The 27,226-nt window shown below is 30.4% G+C and overlaps 3 protein-coding genes across 5 annotated transcripts; all 3 read left to right on the forward strand.

Moving 5' to 3' along the window:
* Positions 1-659: 659 nt before the first annotated feature.
* On the forward strand, positions 660-3,233 carry LOC137827961 (monooxygenase 2-like). The gene is made up of 6 exons (XM_068634346.1): positions 660-922; positions 1,009-1,155; positions 1,552-1,623; positions 1,742-1,904; positions 2,144-2,372; positions 2,519-3,233. Exons 1-6 carry the CDS (start codon positions 843-845, stop codon positions 3,076-3,078), a joined length of 1,251 nt encoding a protein of 416 aa, XP_068490447.1. The 5' UTR covers positions 660-842; the 3' UTR covers positions 3,079-3,233.
* A 7,684-nt stretch (positions 3,234-10,917) lies between these two features.
* Positions 10,918-14,502, forward strand: LOC137829615 (monooxygenase 2-like). The gene is made up of 6 exons (XM_068636458.1): positions 10,918-11,069; positions 11,297-11,443; positions 12,087-12,155; positions 12,339-12,504; positions 12,614-12,842; positions 13,324-14,502. The coding sequence occupies exons 1-6, from the start codon at positions 10,993-10,995 to the stop codon at positions 13,896-13,898; spliced, it is 1,263 nt and encodes a 420-aa protein (XP_068492559.1). The 5' UTR covers positions 10,918-10,992; the 3' UTR covers positions 13,899-14,502.
* A 1,941-nt stretch (positions 14,503-16,443) lies between these two features.
* LOC137827654 (probable ubiquitin-conjugating enzyme E2 23) lies at positions 16,444-24,880 on the forward strand. 3 transcript variants are annotated; one of them, XM_068633874.1, is made up of 9 exons: positions 16,444-16,642; positions 17,472-19,517; positions 21,077-21,214; positions 21,612-22,061; positions 22,831-22,897; positions 22,990-23,129; positions 23,294-23,605; positions 24,063-24,400; positions 24,488-24,880. In XM_068633874.1, the coding sequence occupies exons 2-8, from the start codon at positions 17,472-17,474 to the stop codon at positions 24,312-24,314; spliced, it is 3,405 nt and encodes a 1,134-aa protein (XP_068489975.1). In that variant the 5' UTR covers positions 16,444-16,642; the 3' UTR covers positions 24,315-24,400; positions 24,488-24,880. The 3 variants fall into 3 exon arrangements, with proteins under 3 accessions (XP_068489975.1, XP_068489974.1, XP_068489973.1); XM_068633873.1 differs by having other exon boundaries at positions 24,063-24,388; positions 24,472-24,880; XM_068633872.1 differs by having other exon boundaries at positions 24,063-24,388.
* Positions 24,881-27,226: the final 2,346 nt, after the last annotated feature.

Consider the following 27,226-nt stretch of genomic DNA (forward strand, 5'->3'; position numbering starts at 1 on the left):
CACCTTAATCTTTGTGTTGGAAATGTATAAAATTTGGAATGTGTAATTTGAAAACATGTTATGGATTACAGAAGTTGGAATATATTTCTAGACTTTTGGATTAGTGATCAGAAAATGTCCTTCTGGACTATGTAATTTAAAATATATATTCATTTTTAAATCATAATAAATACATATATGTAACTAATTAAAGATTAAGTGATAAATGAAAGTATAAATTAGAATAAAATTAATGTTTTCTTTAACTCATCTTATAAATACATTTTGAGGGAATCATATAAATAGCATAATTGATAACAAAGATCATATTAAATAAGATGAATTAAGTTTTTACTTTAGACAGGCAAAAGGGAAATGGGAGGGAAGTGTCACTGAGCTACTTTTCTTGTCAAACAAGGATATCGTATCTTTCATTCATTTCAACTCAAAGTGTATTCTTCTAATATATAATTTACAATCTACATTTTTTATATAACAACCTAATATTATTATTTTAATATTTTTTCATATAATTTAATTATAAATTTACTTTTTATTATATATATTTATATATAAATTCATCACATTAAGATAAATTGTCTCACTTTACAAAGCATCACTTTCCCCAATTATTTGCTTCGATTGTGAGTGTGACATACTCCATGACGACATTCCATCATAATCCTCACGAGTAGCAGCTTCTCACTTCCTTCCCCTCAAATATGCTCACATCTTTTGTTTCTCTTTTTATTTTTAAATTTAACTATGCCAACCTTCTCTTTATCTTTATCCAACTACTTATATATATAAACACTACTTAGCTGGATCACTCAATCCAATTGAAGGGAGACACAACATTAGCAATGGAAAGAGAATTAGTTGAAGATATTGTGATTGTGGGAGCAGGAATTGCTGGCCTCACAACATCCTTAGGACTTCACAGGTATCTTTTCCACTTCCTTCACTACCAACTATCTTTCTATGTTTCTATGTCTTCATTTTTCTTTTATGTTTCATTTATGCTCACAGGTTGGGTATCCCAAGTTTGGTCTTGGAATCTTCGGATACTTTAAGGGTCACTGGCTTTGCTTTGTCCATATGGCAAAATGCTTGGAAGGCTTTGGATGCTGTCGGTGTCGGAGACATACTCCGCGACCAGCATCTCCAGCTCAATGGGTATGTATTAGAGATCTCACATTCATTACTATAGATTATAACATTTCATAGTATATAAGTGGGTACAAATCTGGTACAAATCTTGTCTTATAAGCTATGTAGTACACACAGATACTGATACAAAACGGATATGGAGATACGTATAATCTCTAAAATGTAGGACACGGGGACATAGATATGATACATGTCTTACAAGTGTCGTATGAGTGACATGGACACGCCATTTAAAAGGAGTATCCGAGCCTCATAATTGAGTTTTTTATTTCTTATAAGCTAAGCTTTATGAGGTTGAGTTAGAACTAAATTCCAATTCTTAATAGTATGTGCATCCACATCTTTCGAACTTTCTCTTCTTACTATTTTTCTGTGAACTAAACTACTGCAACTGGACTACAGGATTGTCACCACTTCATTGGTTACAGGGAAACAAACAGCAGCCATACCTTTCAGAGCAACACCAAACAGCAAGTAACTATACTCTATCAATTACTGTGCCTAAATCTTTCAATTCACTTTGTTGTAGAGGCCATGTTTCTTAAATTTTATCCAAATTCTTTCTGTGATTGGTGTTTTTGTGATGCTGTAGAGATATTGAAATTCGATGTGTTAAAAGGAGATCAATGTTGGAAGTCCTTGTCAATGAGCTTCCAAGAGGCACCCTCAGATATTTGTCAAAAGTTGTTTCTATTGAGGAATCTGGCTTCTATAAGATACTCCATCTTGCTGATGGGACAACCATCAAAACCAAGGTAAATAGTATGTGTGACATGTCATGAGAAATAAGCAAGGATATTTCATGTATAAGAGGAAAACAACAATTATGAATCCAAATGAATAAACTTCAATGTACTTTATGTAATTTAAACCTAACTCAAAATCATAAAAACGGCGTTTATGAGATTTGCACTCACTTATATACTATGAAATGCTTAGTCTCTAATCGATATGGAATTCCAACTTAATACATGGATGTTTGCAATTGAAAAAGGTATTGATTGGGTGTGATGGAGTGAACTCATTGGTGGCAAAGTGGCTAGGCTTCAAAGAGGCCTCTTTTACTGGGAGATATGCAATCAGGGGTTGTGCAGAGGTCAACAGCAGTCACAGGTTAGAGCCCAGGTTCATGCAGTACTTTGGCAAAGGTTTTAGAGCTGGTGTTATTCCATGTGATGAGAAGGCTGTTTACTGGTTTTTCACTTGGACACCCACCAGCCAAGGTGAATTTCCAAATACACAAGTTCTTCATTGTAGAAACTTTGACTGCAAAAAACACCATTCATTCATTCATTATATGTGCCTATTATCTCATGACATTTAACATTATTCATACCATTGTCTACTTGTTCACTTTTTTGTGTTGTAGAGAAAGAGCTAGAAGAGAACCCTGCCAAACTGAAACAGTATGTGTTAAACAAACTTGAGAATATGCCAAGTGATGTTAGATACTACATAGAAAACACTGAACTGGATTCCTTCCTATTAGCTCCACTGAGATATAGGCATCCCTGGGAGGTGATGTTGGGGAATATTAGCAGAGGCAATGTTTGTGTTGGTGGAGATGCTTTCCACCCCATGACTCCTGACCTTGGTCAAGGAGGGTGTTGTGCCTTGGAAGATGGTGTTGTTTTAGCAAGGTGCCTTGCTGAGGCCTTCTCCAAAGAGCCTAGAAGACATGCCAAAGAGAAGGATGAGGATGAGGAAGAAGAGCAACACAGAAGGATTGAGGAAAGCTTGAAGAAATATGCAAAGGAGAGAAGATGGAGAAGCATTGATGTCATTGCTACAGCTTATATGGTGGGTTCTATTCAGCAAGCTCAGTCCAAACTTGTTAGCTTCTTGAGGGATAAGATTTTGGCTCCTTTTTTAGCCATTCAGTTGTTCAAAAAGTCAGGTTATGATTGTGGAAACCTAAATAATTCTTAGGACTTGCATGCTTAGAAACTTCAAAATAAGTTCAGTGAGGAAAAATAAGTTTACTTCTTTACCATGATAGATTCAAAGGGGAACTAATTTTGAAATTGGTGTCTCCTATTGTATTTTTTATTTCTCATTTAATTACACTTTTAATTTCATTATTATCTCATTTCTTTATTATATTTTTTTTATCATTACAGAAAAAATAAAATAAAATGAGATACTTCAGGAGTGTTTCAACCTTTATACAGACATTTGACAAATATTTCAACTCTTATACAGACACTTGAAGAGTGTCCAAACTCCTTATACAAAAATGATCATAATTAACCTGCTTAATCCTTGACTTATACACAATTTTCAAACTCTACCAACCACCCACCCAACCAATCCTCGTTATATTCTTGACATAGTATTATTAACACAACTATTCTGTAATCTCACTTAACCACTAATTTCCATTCCTTAAAACTAATGATTATATATGATATCTATCACACAAACTAATTCTTAAAGAAAAACATTTTAATCTTTTTATCTAATTTAAAAATTACAAATATTTACTTTAATGCTGATATGAATTGATGACTCAGAATAAACTCTTATTTAAATAAAAAAAAAAAAAATCTGAATATTATCATTCAAACCTATTTAGTAAGCTAGTAGAAATTAAGTTAGTTGGATTACTAAAATCTTTAAAATGTTAACATTTAGGAAACTATTTTGTAAGAAACATTTTCAAAATTAAAAAATAAATATATGTTAATAAATATGAAAATTGTAAACAAAAATTTTCCCAAAAATATACACATACATAAAACTAACACATTGAGTGTGATGTGCATGTATTAAAACTCATTTAGAAAGTGTAAGAGAATCACAACATGACCAACTCCTTTATCATATTAAAATGATGGCATTCTTCAGTTGAAGCCACTTCATCACTGTCATGTCATTGCTTCCTTTCATCATTGTGTGGTACTGCTTTTTATGGTGAAGTGTCAAACATTCACTTCACATTGTTTTCCTTTTGTAGAGAAGAGAAATGTTTAAGTTTATATTTTTAAAAAATTTAATTCACATTTTAGAAATATAAATTTGATTTTTTTTCTTCTTAAAAATATTTTATCTTTTTTATTACTATTTTTATTATTATCAATATTAATTATTCACAATATATATTTTTAATATGACTTTTCAGTTCTAGTACCGCGATATTAACTTTTCGGCTAGAAAGATGTGAAAAGAAATTCTATTTTATATACTAAAACTTGTAAAAGTTATAAGTATTTTATTCATTATTAATATATTAAGTGTTAGTTTTATTTTATTTTATTTCATTTATTATAAATACTTGAATTATAATTTTAAATTCTTTTATTTCATAATTGATTTGATTTTATTTATATATATATATAAATTATTTTTTATAATTTAAGTTTATAAATAAAAAATATATTTCTATAAATAAATAAAAAATGAATTTATTTTTAAGATTCCAAATTATTTTAAAATAATTCACTTTTAATTGTTTGAATTGTTCATTACAACAAAATCATATAACTAAATTTATAAAAAAAATAACTAGTTACTATATTAACTAAATTATGTACTAATTAAGAGACCGAAAAATTAGTGATAATTTTATTATTAATAAAATATTATAAAATAGTTTTTAAATTATATCTAAATTAGTTATCAAAATTTTAACTACTATTATAATATTTTAGATTTTAAATTAGTACCTAAAAGAGTAATAGAGATTAATCTAGGACATAAGTAGTTAGTAGTTAAAACTTTGGTAGTTAAAAGTTACATATCAATTTAAAAATTATTTTGTAATTTTTTATATAAAAACTTTTAAATACCAATAATTTTTTAATTTATAAAATAATTTTTAATTTAGACAATAAAGTAACTAATTATTTTGGTTTTCAAAATTAGTTTTCATTTAACAATTTTCAAGTAATTTATATTTTACTATTGTTAATTTTTTAATCAATATAGATATTAGTTAAAATGCATTCTGTTTTAATACTGAAATTAAATAAGGTAGGTATATATATCTATTCCTAAACTAAACTATTCCTACAAATACCTAATTAGTCATGATAATCTAAATAACACATAATTTCATTGATTACTATTGATTGATTGTGACCACAGAACGAGGTGCAGACCATTAATAAAATTCTCAATAATCATTTCTTCATACATGAGAAATTATTAGGATTCTTTTCTTATGAGTTTTAACTATAAAAATTATGAGTATTTATGAAATTTATAGGCAGATTTGTTTTTTATTTATTTTTATATAAATGGGTGAAATTATTATCATTGTTCAACTATGTTTTTCCTTTATTTAAAAATTATCAATATGAATAAAAGTTTTTGAAGATTTTCAACGTTAAAATATTAAGTTCCTATACAAAGTTAAACCTATCAATACTTAATTAGTCATGATAATTAGGTTGTAATCTATTTTTGTAAACATGCATATGAATTTGTTTCCTGTTTGTATAGGAGAGAAATGTTTAAGTTTATATTTTTTATAAATTTAATTTGCACTTTAGAAATATAAATCTATAAAAATTATTTATTTCTTTTTTCTTCTTAAAAATATTTTATCTTTTTTTATTAATAATATTATTATTAATATTAATTATTCACAATATATATTTTTAATCCGAGTTTTCAGTTTTGGGTACTAATTTTAAGTTTTCAGCTTAGAAAGAAGTGAAAAAAAATTCTATTTTATAAAAGTATTTCATTCATTATTAATATATTAAGTATTAGTTTTATTTTATTTTATTTATTTTTATAGTCAGCAGCTTCCATTCTCTATTTAAAATGCTGATTCTTTTGAAGAAAGTGCAGAAGCACCATATCTTGGTACCTTAAAAAAAGAGAAGAAAAGAAGTAACAATGGAATCAGTAGTTGAAAACGTTGTCATTGTGGGAGCTGGAATCGCTAGGCTTGCAACATCCTTGGCACTTCACAGGTTTTTTTTATTCATCAAGAATAAATTTTAAACCCTAAATCCTAAACCTTATAGAATATCTGTATGAAGAATATAAGAAATCAGAACAATTATTATTGACAATAATAGAATAGGTATTTATGTTGTTGGAGATCTCACATCAACTAGAGATGAGGACAATTCATAGTATATAAGTGGGTGCAAACCTCACCTCATGAACCGATTTTATGGAATTGAATTGAGCTTAAAGTTCACTTTGTAATAATTGCTATATTTTCTGAATAATTATGCAGCCCTGGAACACATTTAATTACTGAGGTTTAAAAAGACTTCATATTGATTTCTATGTTCTCTTATATGTTTATTAATTTAATGGAAGATTTGGTTGAAGGTTGGGTGTGAGAAGTTTGGTGTTAGAATATTTAGATAGTTTAAGGGTCACTGCCTTTGCTTTAGCAACATGGACAAATGCTTGGAAAGCCTTCGATGCTCTTAGCGTCGGACACATTCTTCGTCACCAACATCTCCAGTTAAAACAGTCATTATTTTTTAAATAAAAATTTTCATATTAAATATTATTATTTAACTAAAACAGTAATTAAATATCTGAATATCATTTGTCTTGTTCTAATGTATAATTTAATGCATAATTATGTTTGTATTTAGCTTAAAGGTAGATAAGAGAAGGAGAACGACATCACCACCGGCACTCGTTTGCACATAAAAACAAATCAATATAAAATAATTATTAAATAAAAATTAATTTTAAATAATAAAATAATTAATTAATATTTGATTAAATTTGATATCTTTTTATAAATTAAAAAAAAATATATCTAAATTAATTTTTATTATTAATAAAAATTTATAAAATAATTTTAAATTGGTATCTAATTATTAACTATCAAGATTTTAATTACTAATATTCTAAATTAGTTTTTAAATCGACTAATTAAGATTAATTTTAAATTGATAACTGTTTAAATATATTTTAAAAAAAATAAAAAATAACGCAATGCTCATAATACAGTAATAAAATTAAATATTGATATAATAATAAAATAGAATTTTTTAGAACAGTTAAAGAAGAAAATCCCATTAGGTATAGATGGAACTAAGGGTATGTTTAACATTAAAAAAAAAGATTAGAAGAGAAAAATATATCTGAAACAGAAGAAGATTTGAAATGCAGGAATGTGACAACATCTTTGAGTATGAGGGTTTAGGTCGTTGTTACATGAAAGTGTTAAAATAAAGATCTTGTTTTCCCCACTATCATTTCCCTTGTTAATGTAACAGATTGCAAATAAAGACAATTTCTTTTGCATAATCAACCACGACAAGACAACCTTATCCAAACAGATAGAATGAAGAGCATGAATCGTATTATTTTATACATTTAAAAATTTAACTTTCATGGTTTCTTTAGGAGTGGCAATGCGGGCTGGTTCGCTCCGCATAGGCCTGTTCCGCACAAGGAGTGCATATTCATTTTACTGGTCTGCCCTGCATAAGAGGTAACTTGTGGACCTGCAGATTAGTCCGCATAAAAAAATATTTTTTTCAAAAATTAAAATTTTATTAATCATAAAAAAACTTATTCCTATTACTGAAAAATTAAAATTAAAATTTCATTTGTGATTCAATTCATTCAATTAAGATAAAAAATATAAATTCAAGTATGAGGGTTGTTTGAAGGATTGATTAAAAATAATTAAAGTTTTGCTTTGTATTTATTTATTTTCCTATGTATGTATGTAAAAGTATAAGAGTACCTTTTCAAAGTTTTGCTACAAAATATTTTGATGAAGATGACTAAATTTTTAACTATCTTATTGAAATCTCTTCTTTATATTTTTTTTATTAACAAATTTTAAATATAAGACTTTACTTAAAACTAAATCCACTGTCACTCTTAATACTCCTTTAGATGATTAAAATAAAACATTTTTAGTACATTAAATTTATTTATTTTTTAAATAAAATAAAATAAAGGTCATACTTAATAATAGGTAAATAGAGTATATTTTGTTTACAAAAAAAAATATTTTTTATTTATGTGGACTAGCGGGCCAACTCACCCTGCCCCACTGTGGACCCGCACAAACTGCAAGTTATGCGGAGCGGGACAAAGCGGGTCAGTGGGCTAGATTAGTGAGTCTGCCCCGCAGTTTTTGGTAATTGTTATCCCTATTTTTTTTATCCATATCAAATATCAATTTTGATAAATGTAATTTAATTTTAGGATTAAATGTGCTTTTTGTCTATGTACTTTCACGCAAAATTGATTTTTGTCCTTAATCTAAACTTTACACTTCATGAATAATAGTAGTATGAAAACTATTGAAATAAGTTATCCTAACACTACAAGAAAATCATTAAATAGAAACTAATTTTAGAGACCAAAACAATTAGTTACTATTTAATTAAATTAGAGACAATTTTATAAACTAAAAAAACTATTGGTATCTAAGCTATTATTAATAAAATTTTATAAAATGATTTCTAATGTATGACTTGAATGTGATTCTGTTTTAGTTTGTGTTGCGTTTACTGCTAGGTTTAAGTTTACTCGTATTTTATTTTTTTCGTGTAGGGAATGTGTGTGTTGATAAGTTGACTAATTTTTAAGTTGTCAATTTAGGATTTATTCATAGAATTTAAGATTCTTCATTAAAAAAAGGTTCTTAGGGTGACGAGACGACGTCTAGTGTTTTTTAGGAGAATTAGCTTAAGAGAGAGTTCGGAATGGTAGGATTTTTTTAATTGATTTTGTTAATGTTGCATATGGAGGTTTCATGTGGGGGATTGTTGGAGAGAGGAGTGTTAGTTTTTATATCTTCTATAAAGGTTAAATCATCCTTTAAATAAACTAAATTTATTTATTCTTTCTTGTTGTTAAAAACAAGTCTTAGTTGAGTCCAATGAATCCATGACGGACAAAAATGTTGTTACTAATATGTGCTATGTTATTTTCTTATGCTAATTAGAGTCTACCATAAACTCTTTATTTATATATATATATATATATATATATATAATAAAGCATATATAATGATTGCAAATAAATTATATACATGCATTGTACTATTCATCAGTTACCGTAAGAATAAGAAATTTTAAGAAGACCTTTAGGAGAAATGGATATCTTTTTCAAACTATGTACATGCATTGCACTATTCAAACTATATACATGCATTGCACTATTTAAAATGGATATTTTTTTTTAAAATTAAATTATATACAAATTAGAAATATTTTATAGAAAAAACCTTTAGGAGAAATTAATTAATTAATTGTTTTTTTGAAAATTTTTACTACAATATATTTGAACAATTTTTTTCTTACAAACTTTTAGAAAATTAAATAGGATGAACTTTGCTATAAACTATAATCAGTTTATAAATAAATTTAAGAAAATAGAAAAAACATATAAATAATTTTTTACAAATTATAACATACATAAAATAATTTTAATTTCTTTAACCTTTTGGAAACAAGTTGGTCGAAAAAAACGTGCCTATTATGTACCAATGAGACTTGCTTTTAGAAAGGAGGACTAATTTATAAACTTAAAAGAAGTAAAGATTCCATATGACAAAAAATGGTGTGCATGTGTGCCTAAAACACGTCGGAACGGCACTTTAAAGTTATTTTTGGATAATAAAAAAGGTTACGTAATGTATATCTAATCCATATTCAATGCACTTGAAATCCAAATATACAGAAAATTATAAAATAAAAATCAATTTAAAAAAAAATAATAATTAATTGTTATATTTACTAAATTAGAAATTAAAAAAATTTAGTTTCTATTATTGTTAAATGGTTTCTAAATTGGTATCTAATTAGTAACTAAGGTTTTTCTACCAAATTTAGAATCTAAATAATTGGTAGTTAAAACCTTGGTAACTAATTATATATCAATTTAGAAACTATTTAACAATAATAGAAATTAATTTAGAACATATTTTTTTTTAAATTTCTAAAATGGTCTCTAATTTAGTTACTATTGTAACTAGTTATTTTGGTCTCTAAGAATTGATTTCTTTCTTTTTTTTATCAGTAATAAAAAATAAATAAATATGAACCACCTTTACACATAAAGAGTTAGCACCTTACCAACCTCCAACCAAGGAACACCTTCCAACGTAATTAAGGAACAACCAAACCAAACTCTAGAAAGCATTAAACAATCAGCCTCATACAATCCGTTACATAAAGGAATTACAACAGGACTTTGCAAAAATCCAAGACCAAACATTTACCTGAATACTTCGAGCGCATCTACCACGCCCCTGTCGAAGGTCACTGTGTTCCTATGTCTCCAAATTTCACTCACAACACCAACCCAAATCGCTCCCCAAACGTCATTAACCATATCAGAAGCCGAACACAACCTGAATTGTTGGAAGTTTACCAAAGCATCCTTGTGAATAACAAACACTCCTAGCCACTCAAAACAAAGACACCACACCCGTCAGGTAAACTCACAGACTGAAAACAGATGACTGGACGACTCTTCCACCTTCCCACACAAACCACACACCAGATTCTCTACCACCACCCTTTTCAAATTTACCCTAATAGCAATTTTATTCTCCATCACCCTCTAAGAATTGGTTTCTATTCAATGTTTTATTGTAGTGATATAAATTTAAATTTAAGATAAATTCATTCAAATAAATTAAAACTAATATGAATTCGGACTTGGATTTGTATCATTTTGAATTTTTTTTTCACCCATGACCGACAAAAAAATTATATTCAATTGTAGGAACTACTGTGGTGGACTGTGACCTGGCAGAAAGATAACACGTTTCTCAATGGAAAATTTATAGTGACCAGGTTCCATTCTCTATTTAAAATGCTGATTCTTTTGAAGAAAATGCAGAAGCACCATATCTTGGTACCTTAAAGAAAGAGAGGAAAAGAAGTAACAATGGAATCAGCAGTTGAAAACATTGTGATTGTGGGAGCTGGAATTGCTGGGCTTGCAACATCCTTGGCACTTCACAGGTTTAAAACACTTCATATATTCATATGATTTCATATTCATTTAATGTTCTCTTATATGTTTATTAGTTTAGAAAAATCATACATTAACAACCTTGTTCCATTATAAAAAGCTTATACTTAAAATTTTAACTTTTTGTATGAAATGATAATTTTTTTTATATTATTAATTAGAAGTTATGTACTGTGAAACAGATTGTCAATATATCATTTTTCGTATTTGGTTGCAGGTTGGGTGTGAGAAGTTTGGTGTTAGAATATTCGGATAGTTTAAGAGTGTCTGGTTTTGCTTTAACAACATGGACAAATGCTTGGAAAGCCTTGGATGCTCTTGGTGTGGGAGACATTCTTCGTCACCAACATATCCAGCTAAAACAGTAATTCAATATTTCAACATCATTGTTTTCTTCTAATGCATACATTAATTTTTTACGACTTAAATATGTTTTTTTTATTTACTTTCATGTGTTAAATTGATATTTGTGTTTAGTTCAAATTTGTATTAAAAAAAATATAGAGATTAATTTAATATTTTTTATGTAACAAACGATTTTTTAGTGTGGATTATAATTATGTGACGGAAGATTCTTATTTGTACAAATGATATTTCGAATTGGAATGAGTATGAAAAAATTAACGAATCCACGTTAGTAACAAGTCAATATAATATTTTAACATTCTAATCCATTTTGGAAAAGATTCATTACTGACGTGAATGTTAAAAGATTCATACTAACTTGTAAGTGACGTGGATGTTATGATCAATGTTATAAATTCGTTTATTACATAAAAAACACTGAACTTATTCTAATAGTTTCCTTAATATAAGTACACGGAAAGTCTAAAACAAAGTTGGATTAGTGATAAAAATCAATTTCGTGTCATAGTATATAGAGATAAAAATATATATTTAAACATATATATATATATATATATAAAGAACATGAAACTAAGGGTATGTTTGGCTTCAAAAAAGAAGATAAGAAGAGACAAATATTATGTGAAACATTTGTAATGCAGGAATGTGACTACATCTTTGAGTATGGGGCAGCAAACATCAAGCTTGTGCCTCATGGCCCCAGGAAAACAGTAAGACACCCATATGAATAAAGTTGCTATCTTCTATATTTAATACTCACACTTTTGCTCCAATTACCCAATTTCCTATGCTTTTGATTCATTTTCCCAATGATTCCTATGCTTTTTTATTAAGTTACAGTGGCTGTAGCCAATTAATAATGAGTATTTTCATGCACGCAATCGATGATGCAGTGGAGACTATGAAGTTCGATGTGTTCGAAGACAACTAATGATAGAAGCACTTGCAAAGGAACTTCCAAGTGGAACCATTAGGTTCTCCTCAAAGGTTGTTGCAATTCAAGATTCTGGCTTCTTCAAGATACTCCATCTTGCTGATGGAACCACCATCAAAACCAAGGTCATACTCAAAAACAAAACAACTTCTGAAATGGTTCTAAAAACAGTTTTACTCCAACAACGTTATTGATCCTTGTATTGATCCTTGGATGATGTTTGCAATTGAAAAGGTGTTGATTGGGTGTGATGGAATAAACTCTATGGTGGCAAAGTGGCTGGGCTTCAGGGAGGCCTCTTTTAGTGGGAGATTTGTGATCAGGGGTGACATAAAGTTGATGAACAATCATGGCCTTCAACACAATTTCATGCACTTCTTTGGAAAAGGCTTTCGATTCGGTATTCTGCCTTGTGATGACAAAACTGTTTACTGGTTTTTTACATGGACTCCCACCATTGAAGGTGAATTCTTTTGTTTCACCGAAAACTGATTTTATTTATATAGTATAGACACTGACACGAAAACTGATACAAGACAGATATGGACATGGAGATACCTATATTCTCTAAAATATAGGACATGGGGACACAAATCTATATATTATACAATTATAAATTATATAAATTGACAATAAAGATTTATGTGCACAAGTATGTTTCAGTTTTTTTTTATAGCAGAAATATGTTTCTCATGGCTGGTTCAAAATGATTTGTTCCTTATTTTTATACATATATTAAAAATTTATACAATAAGTTTGAATTTTTAGATAATGTATTTCTCCTTTTTAAAATTGTGTTTGAATCGTGGTAGAATTGTTAGAAATCTAACAAATATTTTTTGAATTAGACACTTCACCAATACGTGTCCAATACATGTGTTCGACACGGACACACCATTTAAGAGGTGTGTGTGAGCCTCATAGACATTTAACTTATGTTGAAGAGAAGGAGCTAGTGAACAACCCAGAAAAAATGAAGCAATTGGTGTTGAACAAGTTTGAGAAGATGCCAAGTGATGTTAAATGCTTTATAGAGAAAACACAAGCAGAAGATATCTTAACATCTCCATTGAGATATAGACGCCATTGGGAGCTTGTGCTAGGAAATATCAGCAAGGGCAATGTTTGTGTTGTTGGAGATGCTTTTCACCCCATGGCCCCTGACCTAGGTCAAGGTGCATGTTGTTCCTTGGAAGATGGGATTGTTTTAGGTAGGTACCTAGCTCAGGCATTCTCCAGAACCAAACATGCTAAAGAGATAGAGGAAAAGGGTGAGATTGAGGAGCAATACAAGAAAATTGAGGCTAGCTTGAGAAAATATGCAAGAGATAGAAGATGGAGAAACATTGATATCAGTGTTACATCTTTTGTTCTGGGGCTTTTTCTGCAAGGTGATTTGAAGTTGGTGGCATATGTGAGGGACAAAGTTTTGCCTCATTTCCTAGCTGAGTTGTTGTTGAAGAAGTCAGATTTTGATTGTGGAAAACTCAACACCTCTGATGAAGTTGGAATGATATGATTTACCATACACTTTTTTCTTGGTGGCTTTATACCACTACAAGAAAATCAGTAAATAAAAACCAATTTTAATGATAAAAAATAATTAATTACTATATTTGATTAAATTAGATACTATTTTAGAGACTAAAAAAATTATTGATTTCTAAATAAGTTTATATTATTGATAAACAGTTTCTAAACTGATATCTAATTAGTTATCAATGTTTTTTCTACCAAATTTATAATCTAAATAATTGGTAGTTAAAACTTTTGTAGCTAATTAGATATCAATTTAGAAATTATTTGTCAATAATAAAAAATAATTTAGAAACCAATAATTTTTTAGTCTCTAAAATAATATCTAATTTAGTTAATATAGCAAGTAATTATTTTTAATATCTAAAATTGATTTTTATTTACTAATTTTCTTGTAGTGATATAAAGCCAAAAAAAAAGTATATGATATACACATACATCTATTTTTGCGAACTGAAATGTGTGCTAGTGAAAAAAAACATGAAGATTTAGGTTGTTGTTACACGAGTTAGAATAAATCTTGTTTCCCCACTATCATTTCACTTGTTAATGTAACAAATTTCAAAAAAACAATTTCTTTTGCACAATCAACTGACAATCTTATCCAAACATATATAAATATTATAATATAATTCACATTGAAAATTAATTTGTTACGTAAAGAAGATAATAATAAAAACACAAAAGTACCTTAAGTATCTAAGAGGTTTTATAGTAGATGAAAAGAATATACTTAATTTTATTAAAAAAAGAGGAAGAAGAAAAGGATAATTGGGTTTGAAGAGGGATGAAAAAGCAAGAAATAAAGCTTGCGTGACTTGACCTAAATGAATGAATGTATACCTTACGTTAGCCATTAAAATTAGGCATTATCTTGGAATGAAAGACTACTTTGGAAACAATCCTTTGCATTCTCAAACTTCCAACACCTTATTTCGCATTTTCATCACTTTGCTTCCAACCAAACCTCTTTTTTCTTTTTTTCTTTTTTCCTAAAAGGAGCAAACTTACATTATTCACACGTGTTCCTATTTTCTCAAATTTTTAAACATATTAAAAACTTCTACAAAATATGTATTGTATATTTAAAATAGTTTTAATTCTGAAATTTACAATTATTTATATTTCAATTTTTGGATACTTTTTTTTTGTTGGAAAGAGTGAAATTCCTGTGGACTAATATATCATGAATGCTTCGTAATTAATGCAATACTTGTCTTAATTACTGTAGGAAAATCAGGTTTAAATTTATTCATATTTTATTTTTTTGGTCTAGGGAATGTTTGTCTGATGATAAGTTGGCTAATTTATAACTTATTTATATAGAATCATTTTATTTGTATGTTTTTAAACTTCTTTATGAATAGATATAGTTTACCTGCTGATTAAAAAAATGTATAGTTTATCTATGTACCGTTTTTGTTAACATACTAGTATCTTGACTCGTGTTACGCATCGAAATATTTTATATTTTTTAAATGATAATATTAGAATTTAAAATAATTAATAAGTTACATATATTTAAATAAAATTATTTTCTAAAATGTAATATATTAAATTATAATATTAGTTATACACTAATTTTTAAGTTTAAATTAAATGAATTAAGAATCATATAATAAAATAAATTACTAAATAAATTTACAATTATTTATATTTTAATTTTTGGATACTTTTTTTTTTGGAAAGAGTGAAATTCCTGTGGACTAATATACCATGAATGTTTCGTAATTAATGTAATACTTGTCTTAATTACGGCAGAAAAATCAGGTTTAAGTTTATTCATATTTTATTTTTTTGTCTAGGGAATGTTTGTCTGATAATAAGTTGGCTAATTTATAATTTATTTATATAAAATCATTTTATTGGTATAATAGGTTTCATTCTAGTCTGTTTTTAAAATTCTTTATGAATAGATATAATTTACCTGCTGATTAAAAAAGTGAATAGTTTATCTATATACCGTTTTTGTTAACATATTAGTATATTGCCTCGTGCAATGCACGAGAATATTTTAAATATTTTATATTTTTTAAATGATAATATTAGAATTTAAAATAATTAATAAATGACATATATTTAAATAAATTTATTTTTCTAAAATGTAATATATTAAAGTATAATATTTTTTATACACTAATTTTTAAGTTTAAATTAAATGAATTAATAGACGACCATTTCATTATAAAAAATAGAATATTTTATTGGTGTAATAGATTTTATTTTAATATATTTTTAAATTTTTTTATCAATAAATATAGTCTGCTTGCTGATTAAAATAAATTGTATAGTTTAACTATGTACTTTTTTTTAACATATATGTTTTGTTTTAATCCTATCCTATTTTTTTTTGTATTTTTTACATTTTATTTTCGTGTGATAATAAATTATTATTGTTACAAAAAAAAAGTGGAACCTTTGTACCTTATTAATAAATTTATTTGAGTTAAAACTTAATAAATAAACAAGATTTTTGTTTGCAGTGGAAAAGAAAGAAAGAATTGAAATGAAATCTGAAGAGTTTTGATCTGGTATTCAAAACGGACGGTGATGATGGGGCTGACAGATAGCTGGATATGGAAGCAGAATCTACCTGAATGAAATGACGAAATTGCCCCATTTGTGCAACAAATACTCGTTCCTCTGTGCAGAGTCCTTGCCAAATTCTTCTTCCTCATCGTCCTCGTCTTCATCTGATTACCCAAACCTGTTCTTGTTTTATGCAAGGTATGGTTCCAATCTCGCTCTCGCCTTCCCACCACTGCGGATTTTCATTCTCCTCTTTTTTCAATTTTTGCTAACCATCGCTCTTCGTTTCTCTATCTTTTTATTTGTTCCTCAAATGATTAACCTCTCGGGGTGCCGATGCAAGCTTCAACCGTAGCTCATTCCTTTGTTGTTTCTTCTATTTCCCTTTTTTCTCTTTTCATTTTCGATCAACTTCGCCGCGTGCCTTTGTTTTCATTCGTTTCAATGTTTGAGCTGCCTTAGGGTATCTTAATCTGCGTTTTGCTGTTGATTTTAATTTCGGTTTTGGGTTCTGCTGATTTTCACGCTGTCTGATTGAGCTGAAAGGGTTTATTGATTATGCCCTCTGCGTGCGAATTTGAATTCGTGAACTGGATTGCGATTGCCAGCAGAACCGTGTTTTTGCTTGATTCCGCGTGTGATTTCAGATTCAGAATGGGATTCCCTTTTGAATGTTGGCAATGTGGTTTTCTTTGTTTTTCTCCTTTTTTTTTGGCCTAATTTCACATTTTGTTTCTTAGGACCGATTTTTTTTTGTAACCATTCTGTTCTAATGGGTTTTAGATATTCACATTTATAACTGTTTAGCTTAAGGATAGATTTTGCTGTATCTACTTAGTAAACCATAAAGGGTTTGTTTGGATTCCGACTATATAAGTGCTTTTGAGAGGTCTCTACTGTGTATATAGAGCTTTTTACAGTAGAGAGGCTCACAAATCCTGCTTTTCATTTGTTTCAAATGCTTAATTTAAGGCGAATAACAAAATTTAATTGACAATCTATTCACATTGGCATGTTATGATTTTAGATGGGAGTTCAACGGCATGAAGCGCTTGCTGAAGACGAGCCTGCTGAAAATGCTTTTGCTAGTAGTTCTTTGAACCAAGGTGCTCTTCCCAGTGAGTCTGCGAAGAGCAATCCATGTGTAAATACTGAAAGTAGTGAAGTTAATGAATCGGGTGACGTTTCTTATAAGAAAAGCAATACATCACATATCTATAGACAAGATGTTGTGAAAAATAATACCAGTGGCATGATTGGGATTGTGACAGAAGTCGCCGGTGATTCAGATTCAGATTCAGATAGTAGCATCACTGATGATGAGAATGATAGTGAGGATGAGGATGGTGATGGTGAGGAAGGCGATGATAGTAATAATGCTAGCAGGAACTCTGAAAGTAATGTTTCTGCTGGGCATTGTAAAACTGATGCACTTCTGGCTGACCAGCTGCGTGTACTGTGGATGGACGAGTCTGAATCCACTCAAAATTTCAGTGACGTTGAAGTTGTTGATCGTGGATTTTTACATGGTGATTTTGTTGCTGCGGCTTCAGACCCTACTGGGCAAGTGGGTGTGGTGGTTGATGTCAATATATGTGCGGATCTGTTGTCCCATGATGGATCTATAATAAAAGATGTCTCGTCAAAAAACATAAGGCGTATTAGGGATTTCACTGTTGGTGATTATGTGGTGCTTGGGCCCTGGCTAGGCAGAGTCGACGATGTTTTGGATAATGTAACTGTCTTATTTGATGATGGTTCAGTTTGTAAAGTTTCGAAAGCAGATCCATTGAATCTTAAACCAATTTCTAAGAATATTCTTGAAGATGGGCATTTTCCTTATTACCCAGGGCAACGGGTAAGGGCTAGCTCCTCATCAGTTTTCAAGAATTCAAGATGGCTGTCTGGCTTGTGGAAAGCTAATAGGTTAGAAGGTACTGTAACTAAAGTTACAGTTGGATCAGTGTTTGTTTATTGGATAGCATCTGCAGGTTATGGGCCATATTCTTCTACTGCCCCAGCAGAGGAGCAGAGCCCAAAAAACTTAAAATTGTTGTCTTGTTTTTCTCATGCAAATTGGCAATTGGGTGACTGGTGTCTCTTACCCTCATCAGTACTGTCATCCTCAGCTTCCATGGACAAAGGCATATCAAAATTGGAACTTAACGATTCTGCTAACAATGAATTAGATTCTAATCAGACTGGAAGTGGGTGTGATTCAGAAGAAGCTACTGTTGAGGAAATAAATGAGAATAAGGATACTATGGACCTTGATCCAGCTGATACTTTGGAAGGGAATGATGGACACGAGAAAAGTAATCCTTCACGTGATTCTAGCTCATGCTGCAGTTCTATCTCTGTATCAAAGGAACCTGTCCATGAAGCTTGGCCTCTTCACCGCAAGAAAATTAGGAAAGTTGTCATCAGGAAAGAAAAAAGGGCCCGAAAGAAAGAGGAAAGTTTCGAGAAAGCTCTTTTGATTGCCAACACAAGAACAAAAGTTGATGTTGCATGGCAAGATGGAACAATAGGGCATGAACTGAATTCTACAAGTTTAATTCCTATAGATAATCCTGGTGACCATGAATTCGTTTCAGAGCAATATGTGGTAGAGAAGACCTCCGATGATGGTGAGGATATTTCTGAAGCAAGGCGAGTTGGGGTGGTGAGAAGTGTTAATGCAAAGGAGCGGACAGCTTGTGTGAGGTGGTTAAAAAATGTTGCTAGAGCAGAAGATCCTCGAGAGTTTGACAGCGAGGAAATTGTAAGTGTGTATGAGCTAGAGGGCCATCCAGATTATGATTACTGCTATGGGGATGTGGTTGTTCGCCTGACACCTGTGTCTGCACATTTAGAAACAGCTTCTGTTGGAGAGTCCACTGAGAAATCGGAGCAGAAAACTGAAGAGTGTGGGATTAAAAAGGAAGCAAAAATCCAAACTGATACTAATAGAGTAGAAAATGCATCTAGTGATACTTCTGTGCAATTTTCTGACCTCTCTTGGGTTGGAAATATAACTGGCCTTAAGAATGGTGATATCGAAGTTACTTGGGCTGATGGAATGGTGTCAACGGTATGCTCATTTTATTATTTCCTGCTTTTCTCTCCCTCCCTATATATATTTTAATGCCTGGTGGAAATTTAAATGTTCTAAAATTAAGTCTAAGGTTTAGGATTTCTTTAATATCTTTGTCACTAAAATATTCTACTATGTGCTTTACTATTACAATAACTTTAGACCATATACTTACAATCAGCGAATGTTCCTTTCTGTTGCTCTGAAGAGTAATGCAGGTGGACTTTTGTGAAAATTTGGCAATTAGATTAGAATTTTGCTTTGGGATGTTTATTGGGTATGTACTTCACTGAAAGTGAGGGAATATTCAAACTTGAGGATCAAGTAAACTTAAATGTTTAGGGCCTCTGTTTTCTAATCTACCAATGTAATATAGCCTAATGAGTCCCCAAGAGTACAAAAAAGGCCAAAGCCCTGAAACAAACACCTAATAAGGATCTGCTCCGGCAAACTGAATTAAGAGCTTGTTGAAAAAGTGCTTATCATTCAGGCAACTAGGCGCTTATGCATAGATTGTTTCCATAATCAAAGAAGGAACAATGTTTTAAATCCTTGATAGGCATGCACAGTGGCTGCCCCCAAAAATGCTAGACTGGATGGTAGGATAACCGCAACTCAAAGAAATTAATTAAAATTCTAAGAAAAATAATGATTCAGAGAATAATAATATAATAAAGAGTAAACAGAGGTAGAGAAACCAATTGCCAAATAGAAAGTGAGAATCCATTAGCTAGAAAAGAGAAACCAGTTGTCAACTTGTCAGTAAGTACTCAGCAGAGAGAGAAATGAGGTTGAGTAATGTTGTACACGGAAGCAAGGGTTGGTTGAGAATGAAAGTGAGAAATGACAGCTTTTTGATTGCTTTTATTAGCAAAATATTGTTGTAGAAATTGAAATCTAAAAAATGTCCCCATCAAACAGGCCCTAAGATTAGTGGTTAGAGTGCTTTTTAGTAATTAAGAGATAGTTCTGCTATCCCAGTGGTTATGGCTGCTATTTTGCCTTTGACAGGGGCTACTGTGAAACTGCTAGCTACAATGGTCCTTGAAGTGGCCAGGGACCACTCCACCTTGCTACACCACTATAGTGGTGCTATAGTCTGCTATTTAGAACCCTGAGAAGAAATATGATCAAAAGGCTTCCTTATAAGCTAAAGTTGTGTTTGGAAGCGATCTTGAAGAGCTTATTAAAATAAGATGAAAATAGCTTATGGACATATTATAATCTATTTTGGAAGTTCTTTCAAACACTTTCACAAGTGCTTATGTCATAAGATAATCTCAAATAAGATATGATATGAATAAGCTCTTCAATGGCATCCTAAATGTACCAAGACATTCTATAGACTAGATAGATAAAAAATTCAGGATTTTTTTTGTTGAAGTTGAATATTATAACTATAATAAAAGCTCGGTTGGTACATAGGCTTATTTTACTCAAAATAAAAGATTGAGGTCAGAATACATATATATTAACTTCATATTCAAAGGCATTTCATGTCTGATGATAAATTTTTTTTTTTCCATTTGAACTGTAATGATTTACTTTACTTCCAGGTTGGACCCCAAGCAATCTATGTGGTTGGTCGAGACGATGATGATGAATCAATTGCTGCTGGGAGTGAAACAAGTGATGCTGCAAGCTGGGAAACTGTTAATGATGATGAAATGGAAGTCCTTGAGGATTCTAGAGAGGTTTGTTTCTTTTTTACCTGGATCGTGATTCTTACCAACTTTCAACTAGTTTCTTTCTGAGAGGAAGCCTAAAGAAAAAACTGTTATTTTGATCCTTATCTAGAGTTGCTTCCACTCATTAATAAAAGATCTGAGATAAGTAAACTGTGATTTACTCTTCTTGCAAACTTTTGCTGTTTTCATTTCACAGCCTTGCACTTCTTTTTCTTCTTGCCTCTATGCACACAAGCAGCAATGCATCTAATTTTAAATGTCTGTTTAATATTTTAATTTAAGTGATGGTGATCATTATCTCATTTCAAAAGGTCTTTGAAAGTTTATGATAGACATCCTATCTGCCAACTAAAAATGTAGTTATTAGCCCGTTTCTTAAATTATGATGTATTATGACTTGCAGGATATTGAGAGGGAAAATTCAAGCAGTGTCACTTCCGAGACAGAAGAAAGTGGAGAGAATGATTTTGGTAGGGCTGCTGCACTTTCTGTTCCCCTAGCAGCATTTCGGTTTGTCACTAGACTTGCCAGTGGAATATTCTCAAGGGGCCCAAAGAACTTGGATTCTACTGACATGCAGATAAAAGCTGGACATGAACATTCATCACCATTAGTTGATGACGAGTCTAGTTCTCAGAGGCTTATTCCAATTGACGGTGATACTTCAGGAAATAAGAATGGAAGATACAAGGAGGTTGTGTCGGAAGCAACTGAAAATCTGGAAGCATGTGAGGCACTCTATGGCTTGAAAAATGATGCTCTTGAAAGTTGTGATAATGGGAGTTGCAGTTTGAAACATTTTGACATAACCCAAGATCCATCAGACCACTATTTTATTGGTGCAAATGGACAGGTACTGCTGCTGCCTTATTTCTAATAAGAGTAGGGAAAAGGAAGAATGAAAAAGTACTTCATGCTTACTGTATATTAGGGCTCTGTTAATATACCCTTATAAACTTGACTTGGTGTACTATTAGCAACTTGCTCCTTTTTGTTAGACCAAAACGCCAACTCCTTTTTAAAACAGACTAAATTCAATGGTATTAGTGTAGTTTAAAATGCATTATCTATTTTAGAAGTACTAATTTTTTAAATTGCTCTCTCTCCTAGTATTTCCTTTCCCTGTTATTGTATGTTCTCTTGTAGTAAGACAAAACAATTTGACCAACAAGTTGTGAAATGAAAGGAAAAACGTGGAAGAGGAGAGATAAGTTGAATTGTTTTTTACAATAAATAGATAAGTTGTATTAATATCTTTAAAATTTAAGATTATAAAAGAAAGGAGTTGGATTTTTGTCCAAATAAAAGGGTATAGGTTGCTAATAGTCTTTTCCAAAATCAAGTGGGTACATATTTTTGATAAACATTTATTTATCAACTTGCTCGAATTTGCATGCATAGGCCTGTTTATTCACACTAATCACTATAGATTAGTATTAATGTAGATTAGGTTCTTATAAGTTATATTTAGCTAACCAGAGATCAACAGTGTTATCAATAGAAGCATCAAAACATGTGAATGTGCTCACATATCTATTCAAATGTTAGCTTCTTCCTTTTGTATCTGGTTTCCTCTATTGTATTATACTGAAATTACTGGATTATTTCCAATCTACTTTCAGAGTAGCAACCGGAAATGGTTAAAGAAAGTGCAACAAGATTGGAACATACTGCAGAATAACCTTCCTGGTCAGTGATACATTTATTTGATCATCTAAGGCTTGTATTAGTGACCTGTACACCAAATTTAGTAACTGTAAATGTTTGAAACATTTTGACAGAGGAAATCTATGTACGAGTTTACGAAGATAGAATGGATCTCTTGAGAGCAGTTATTGTAGGGCCATATGGAACCCCTTACCAAGATGGACTCTTTTTCTTTGATTTTCACCTTCCGCCAGAATACCCTGATGTTCCACCGGTAAGGAATTTTATCTTGAAGCTATTTTGCTGTCCAATTTATAATGCTCCCACCAAAGAAAGGGAAGATATGTCGATGACGTTCAGTTTGTATATATTTAATTCAAATGGGATATATCTCATGCCTTTTCTGTGTTCTTTGTCTGGGTTTCAAATGATATGCAGTCTGCATACTATCATTCTGGTGGTTGGCGAATTAACCCTAACTTGTATGAGGAAGGGAAGGTTTGTCTTAGCCTTCTAAATACATGGACAGGCAGGGGAAACGAAGTATGGGATCCAAAATCCTCTAGCATACTTCAAGTCCTAGTTTCACTTCAAGGTTTAGTACTCAATTCTAAGCCTTACTTCAATGAAGCTGGGTATGATAAGCAGATTGGGACAGCCGAAGGAGAGAAGAATTCATTGTCATACAATGAGAATACCTTTTTACTTAACTGTAAGACTATGATGTATCTTATGAGGAAACCCCCCAAGGTAATTATGAATAAGATTAAATTTTATTTTTTTTTCAATCCATTTTATTGAACGGTTCATCTTTTAACATGATTAATTAGTTAAAGCACTATTGCACTGTGCTTACTTGGTTTCAGTAGACTGACGGTGTATACAACAGTTCATGTATCGTAATAGAAAACTGAAACTCCTTAAAAGGTTAATAACAGGGTTAGCAAAGAAGCAGAAGAGTATTTTGGAGAACTTACATGTTTTGATTAGCTTATTTTGGGATTTTTTTTTTTTTTTGCTAATTTCCTAGGAGAGCTTTGAAAAAAAAAATACTATTATTTCAATGAGCGTATGAATTTGTTTAAGCAATTGCAACATTTGCATGTTTCTTTGGCAGTAGTTTATGTGTAGTCTAGGAGTTGTTGAGACAGCTGTTGATTGATTCTTAGCTGTGCGAGGTATATTTGACTGCTGTATTTGACTCTAGGATTTTGAAGTACTCGTCAAAGAACATTTTAGGAGGCGGGGCCATAACATCCTTAAGGCTTGTGATGCATATATGAAAGGTTGCTTGATTGGCTCGTTGACTAGAGATGCCTCCGTTAGTGAAAAAAGCGGCCAGAATTCAACCTCTGTTGGTTTCAAGTTGATGTTAGCCAAGATAGTGCCAAAGCTTTTTCTGTCACTTAGTGAGGTTGGAGCTGATTGCGAGGAATTTAGGCATCTCAAAGATTTGTAGCGAAATTCGGTGATACATTACTTCCGTAAAGCCACTTGGTCTGCTGACTCTGCCCAAATTTAAAATATTGAAAGGTACCAACAAGGGTAAATATTGTCATATACTGTCAATGTTTTGATTTCTACCATTTATACCCAATTCATTTCTCGTTTAAAAGATCAATTTACCTCTAGGAGCTTGAAGGAACTTAACTGGTGGGAGTTATATTACGTTGAGAGAAGCAACTACTGATAGAGCAGGCTGGATATCCTCTTGATTTTGATCACCTGTAATGGGGGAGGCAATGTTGGTTACTAACTTTTACACTGTTTACATTTTTTTATTTCTTTTATATCTGGGATTAAGCGAGCCAAATGGCATCGTGTGATCCATACAACCAACTTCCCTTAGTGAGATAAGGCTTTTGTTGTCGTTGTTTTATATATGGGGAGAGGGTGGTGGGAGTCGGAGTCGGATTTTCATAGGTATTTTAAAGAATTTGGTTGTCTTGGATTGATTTATTTACCTTCTGTTTCTGAAGATACGATGAATTGAATATAGTTGAAGAATCCCCTCCTCTTTTATAATGTGTGTGCCTTGATATTTCTTTGCTTTAGTTTAATCCAGAGTCAAGTTGTAACTATTTTGTTGCCATGATGTTTTACCATTTCTTATTGACTTTGTTTTTATTCCACTGTCCAATTTCTATTTATCAGAATCCCTACTTGGGAAAAAGGTATTAATATTTATTTGACCAGTTAGGATGCATTTAAGCATACATAGATGTCTTAGTAACATCGTTTCTAATAAATTTCAACACGTCAAATTCATGACTTTGTAAAATTCTTACATGTACTGATTATCATTTTTGTATACAACATCCTATACTGAACCAAGAAAGAAACTTGTTACCCTAAGATTGATTTTGGTACCTGTAAAAATTTGTTGGCCGAGGTTAATCATGAAAAATGGTTGAGTTCATACCATCGATGTTTTCCACGCAAGATAAATTTGCGCAGCATGCACACTCCTTGGTGGCACCCTTGTGTAATGGAGGTAGTTTTTGAACATTGATCCCCTTTGCATTGCATAAAAACTTGAGTACTTTAATGTTTTTGATCCTTCACATATTATGATTTTTTTTATCTTGAAAATAATATAATTTTTGTGCTCCTTTTCATCACTGCCTCTGTTGGTTTGTCTGCTAACTGTTTACATGTCTCCTCATAATGAGAATAGAAAACTTATAAAGTCCAGAGAGATAACATAAAAAGACTTATGAAAGAGAGTCTCATTCTGTTTTCTTTGTTTTGAAGTTTGATCTTCATAGTTTTCTCTTTTTAGTAATTGAAATGTAGCAATGTGTGCAAATTATTCTACTAGCTTATTTAATGAGTCAAAATTTAATAATTATATTCATTTATTTTACACATTTATTTAAATAAAATGTATGTATGAATAATTTATTTTATGTGTACTATTTTTAATGAAAATTTGGGACTATAGCAACTAATTATTTTTTGTCTCTAAAATGGATTTTTATTTCATGATTTTTCTCGTAATGTTATTCTTATTCTTAAAATTATATTAAAGTTATAAAAAATTAATATGGAAAAGAAAATTATAAAAATATTTTTTATTAATTTTTATAATATTATAATTGCATAAACTCATGAGAGTTACTTGGTAGATGACACAATTTATTCGTTATGTTCTTTTTATTTTAAATCTTTCAATGGAACTGAAATGTATAGATTTTTTATGTAGTATTTTTTATGTAGTATGTTGTTCTATTTGACTTTTTAGCATACCAAACATTAAATAAAATTCACATATTTTGTTTTGTCCCATTTATGTCCATAAAACATTTACTTAAGTTGATAAGATCAATTTTACGATAAAATAAACAATTAATCAATGAAATGTATGGAAAAAATTAAAATAATTAGATAAAAATTCTAAAATCAAATCAAATTTAAGAAGGGTTACTTTTAAATTGAGTGTTGCCACATAATCCATCCTAAACTTGGTAGTCCACACTTGTAATGATATTAGTCAAATAAAAAAAATACTATCTCTACGTAATTTAACTCTTAAAAGAATTTTATTGATAAAATATAAGATCAATTTATAATATTTAATCAAGACAAATTTTACTTTTAAATGATTTAAATTTTAAAAATATTTTATATTTAAGTGAGACCATTCTTATGTTTCTTTTGTAAAAATGAGTTAGATACTTATACTAAATAATACTAGTTAGGGAAATAGATGTGTGTTAGATTTGGATGGTAAGTGAGAAATGCATGGTAGAAAAGAAAGTGTAAATAACAGTAACCAATGATAAAATTGGGGAAGAAGAAGATCAGAGTTTGTTCAAGTGCTTGCATTTTTTTAAATTTAAAACGTCATTTTCTTATCTTATGAATCCTGATTTTTCATATCATCATGATCCATTTTTTTCAGAATATCGGCACCTACCATGATAAGGTTGTTGGAAAACATTTTTGGTTGTTAGTTCTAAGAATAATTTGTTGCCATTCCACCAAGAAAAATTGACTCATGAGTTCCACAAATTCTTAATAAATCAGCAGCATTTCAACAACCCTCTCCATTAGCAATCCATTGAAATAACAGTTCTTGAATCTCTTGAGACAGCAACTTCAAAAAAATTTAATTGCTGAGTTTTTTTTTATTGAGGGCAAACATAATTTGATCTAGTCTATGTATGAAAATGAATAACAATTTTTTTTTATCAGTAAAAAGCAATATATACATATAAATCACTTCAAAGGTGATTCAACCCATTTACAAAAGACTAAAACAACTACACACCTAACTCCGCTCAACAAACACCAACACAAATAAGCTAAATCAAGAAAAGACAAGTCAGAGGATCAAAACACCAATCAGAATAAGAGAATGAATAAGTA

This window comes from Phaseolus vulgaris, chromosome 7 (assembly GCF_000499845.2).
Source record: "Phaseolus vulgaris cultivar G19833 chromosome 7, P. vulgaris v2.0, whole genome shotgun sequence".
In the NCBI taxonomy this organism is placed as follows: domain Eukaryota; kingdom Viridiplantae; phylum Streptophyta; class Magnoliopsida; order Fabales; family Fabaceae; genus Phaseolus; species Phaseolus vulgaris.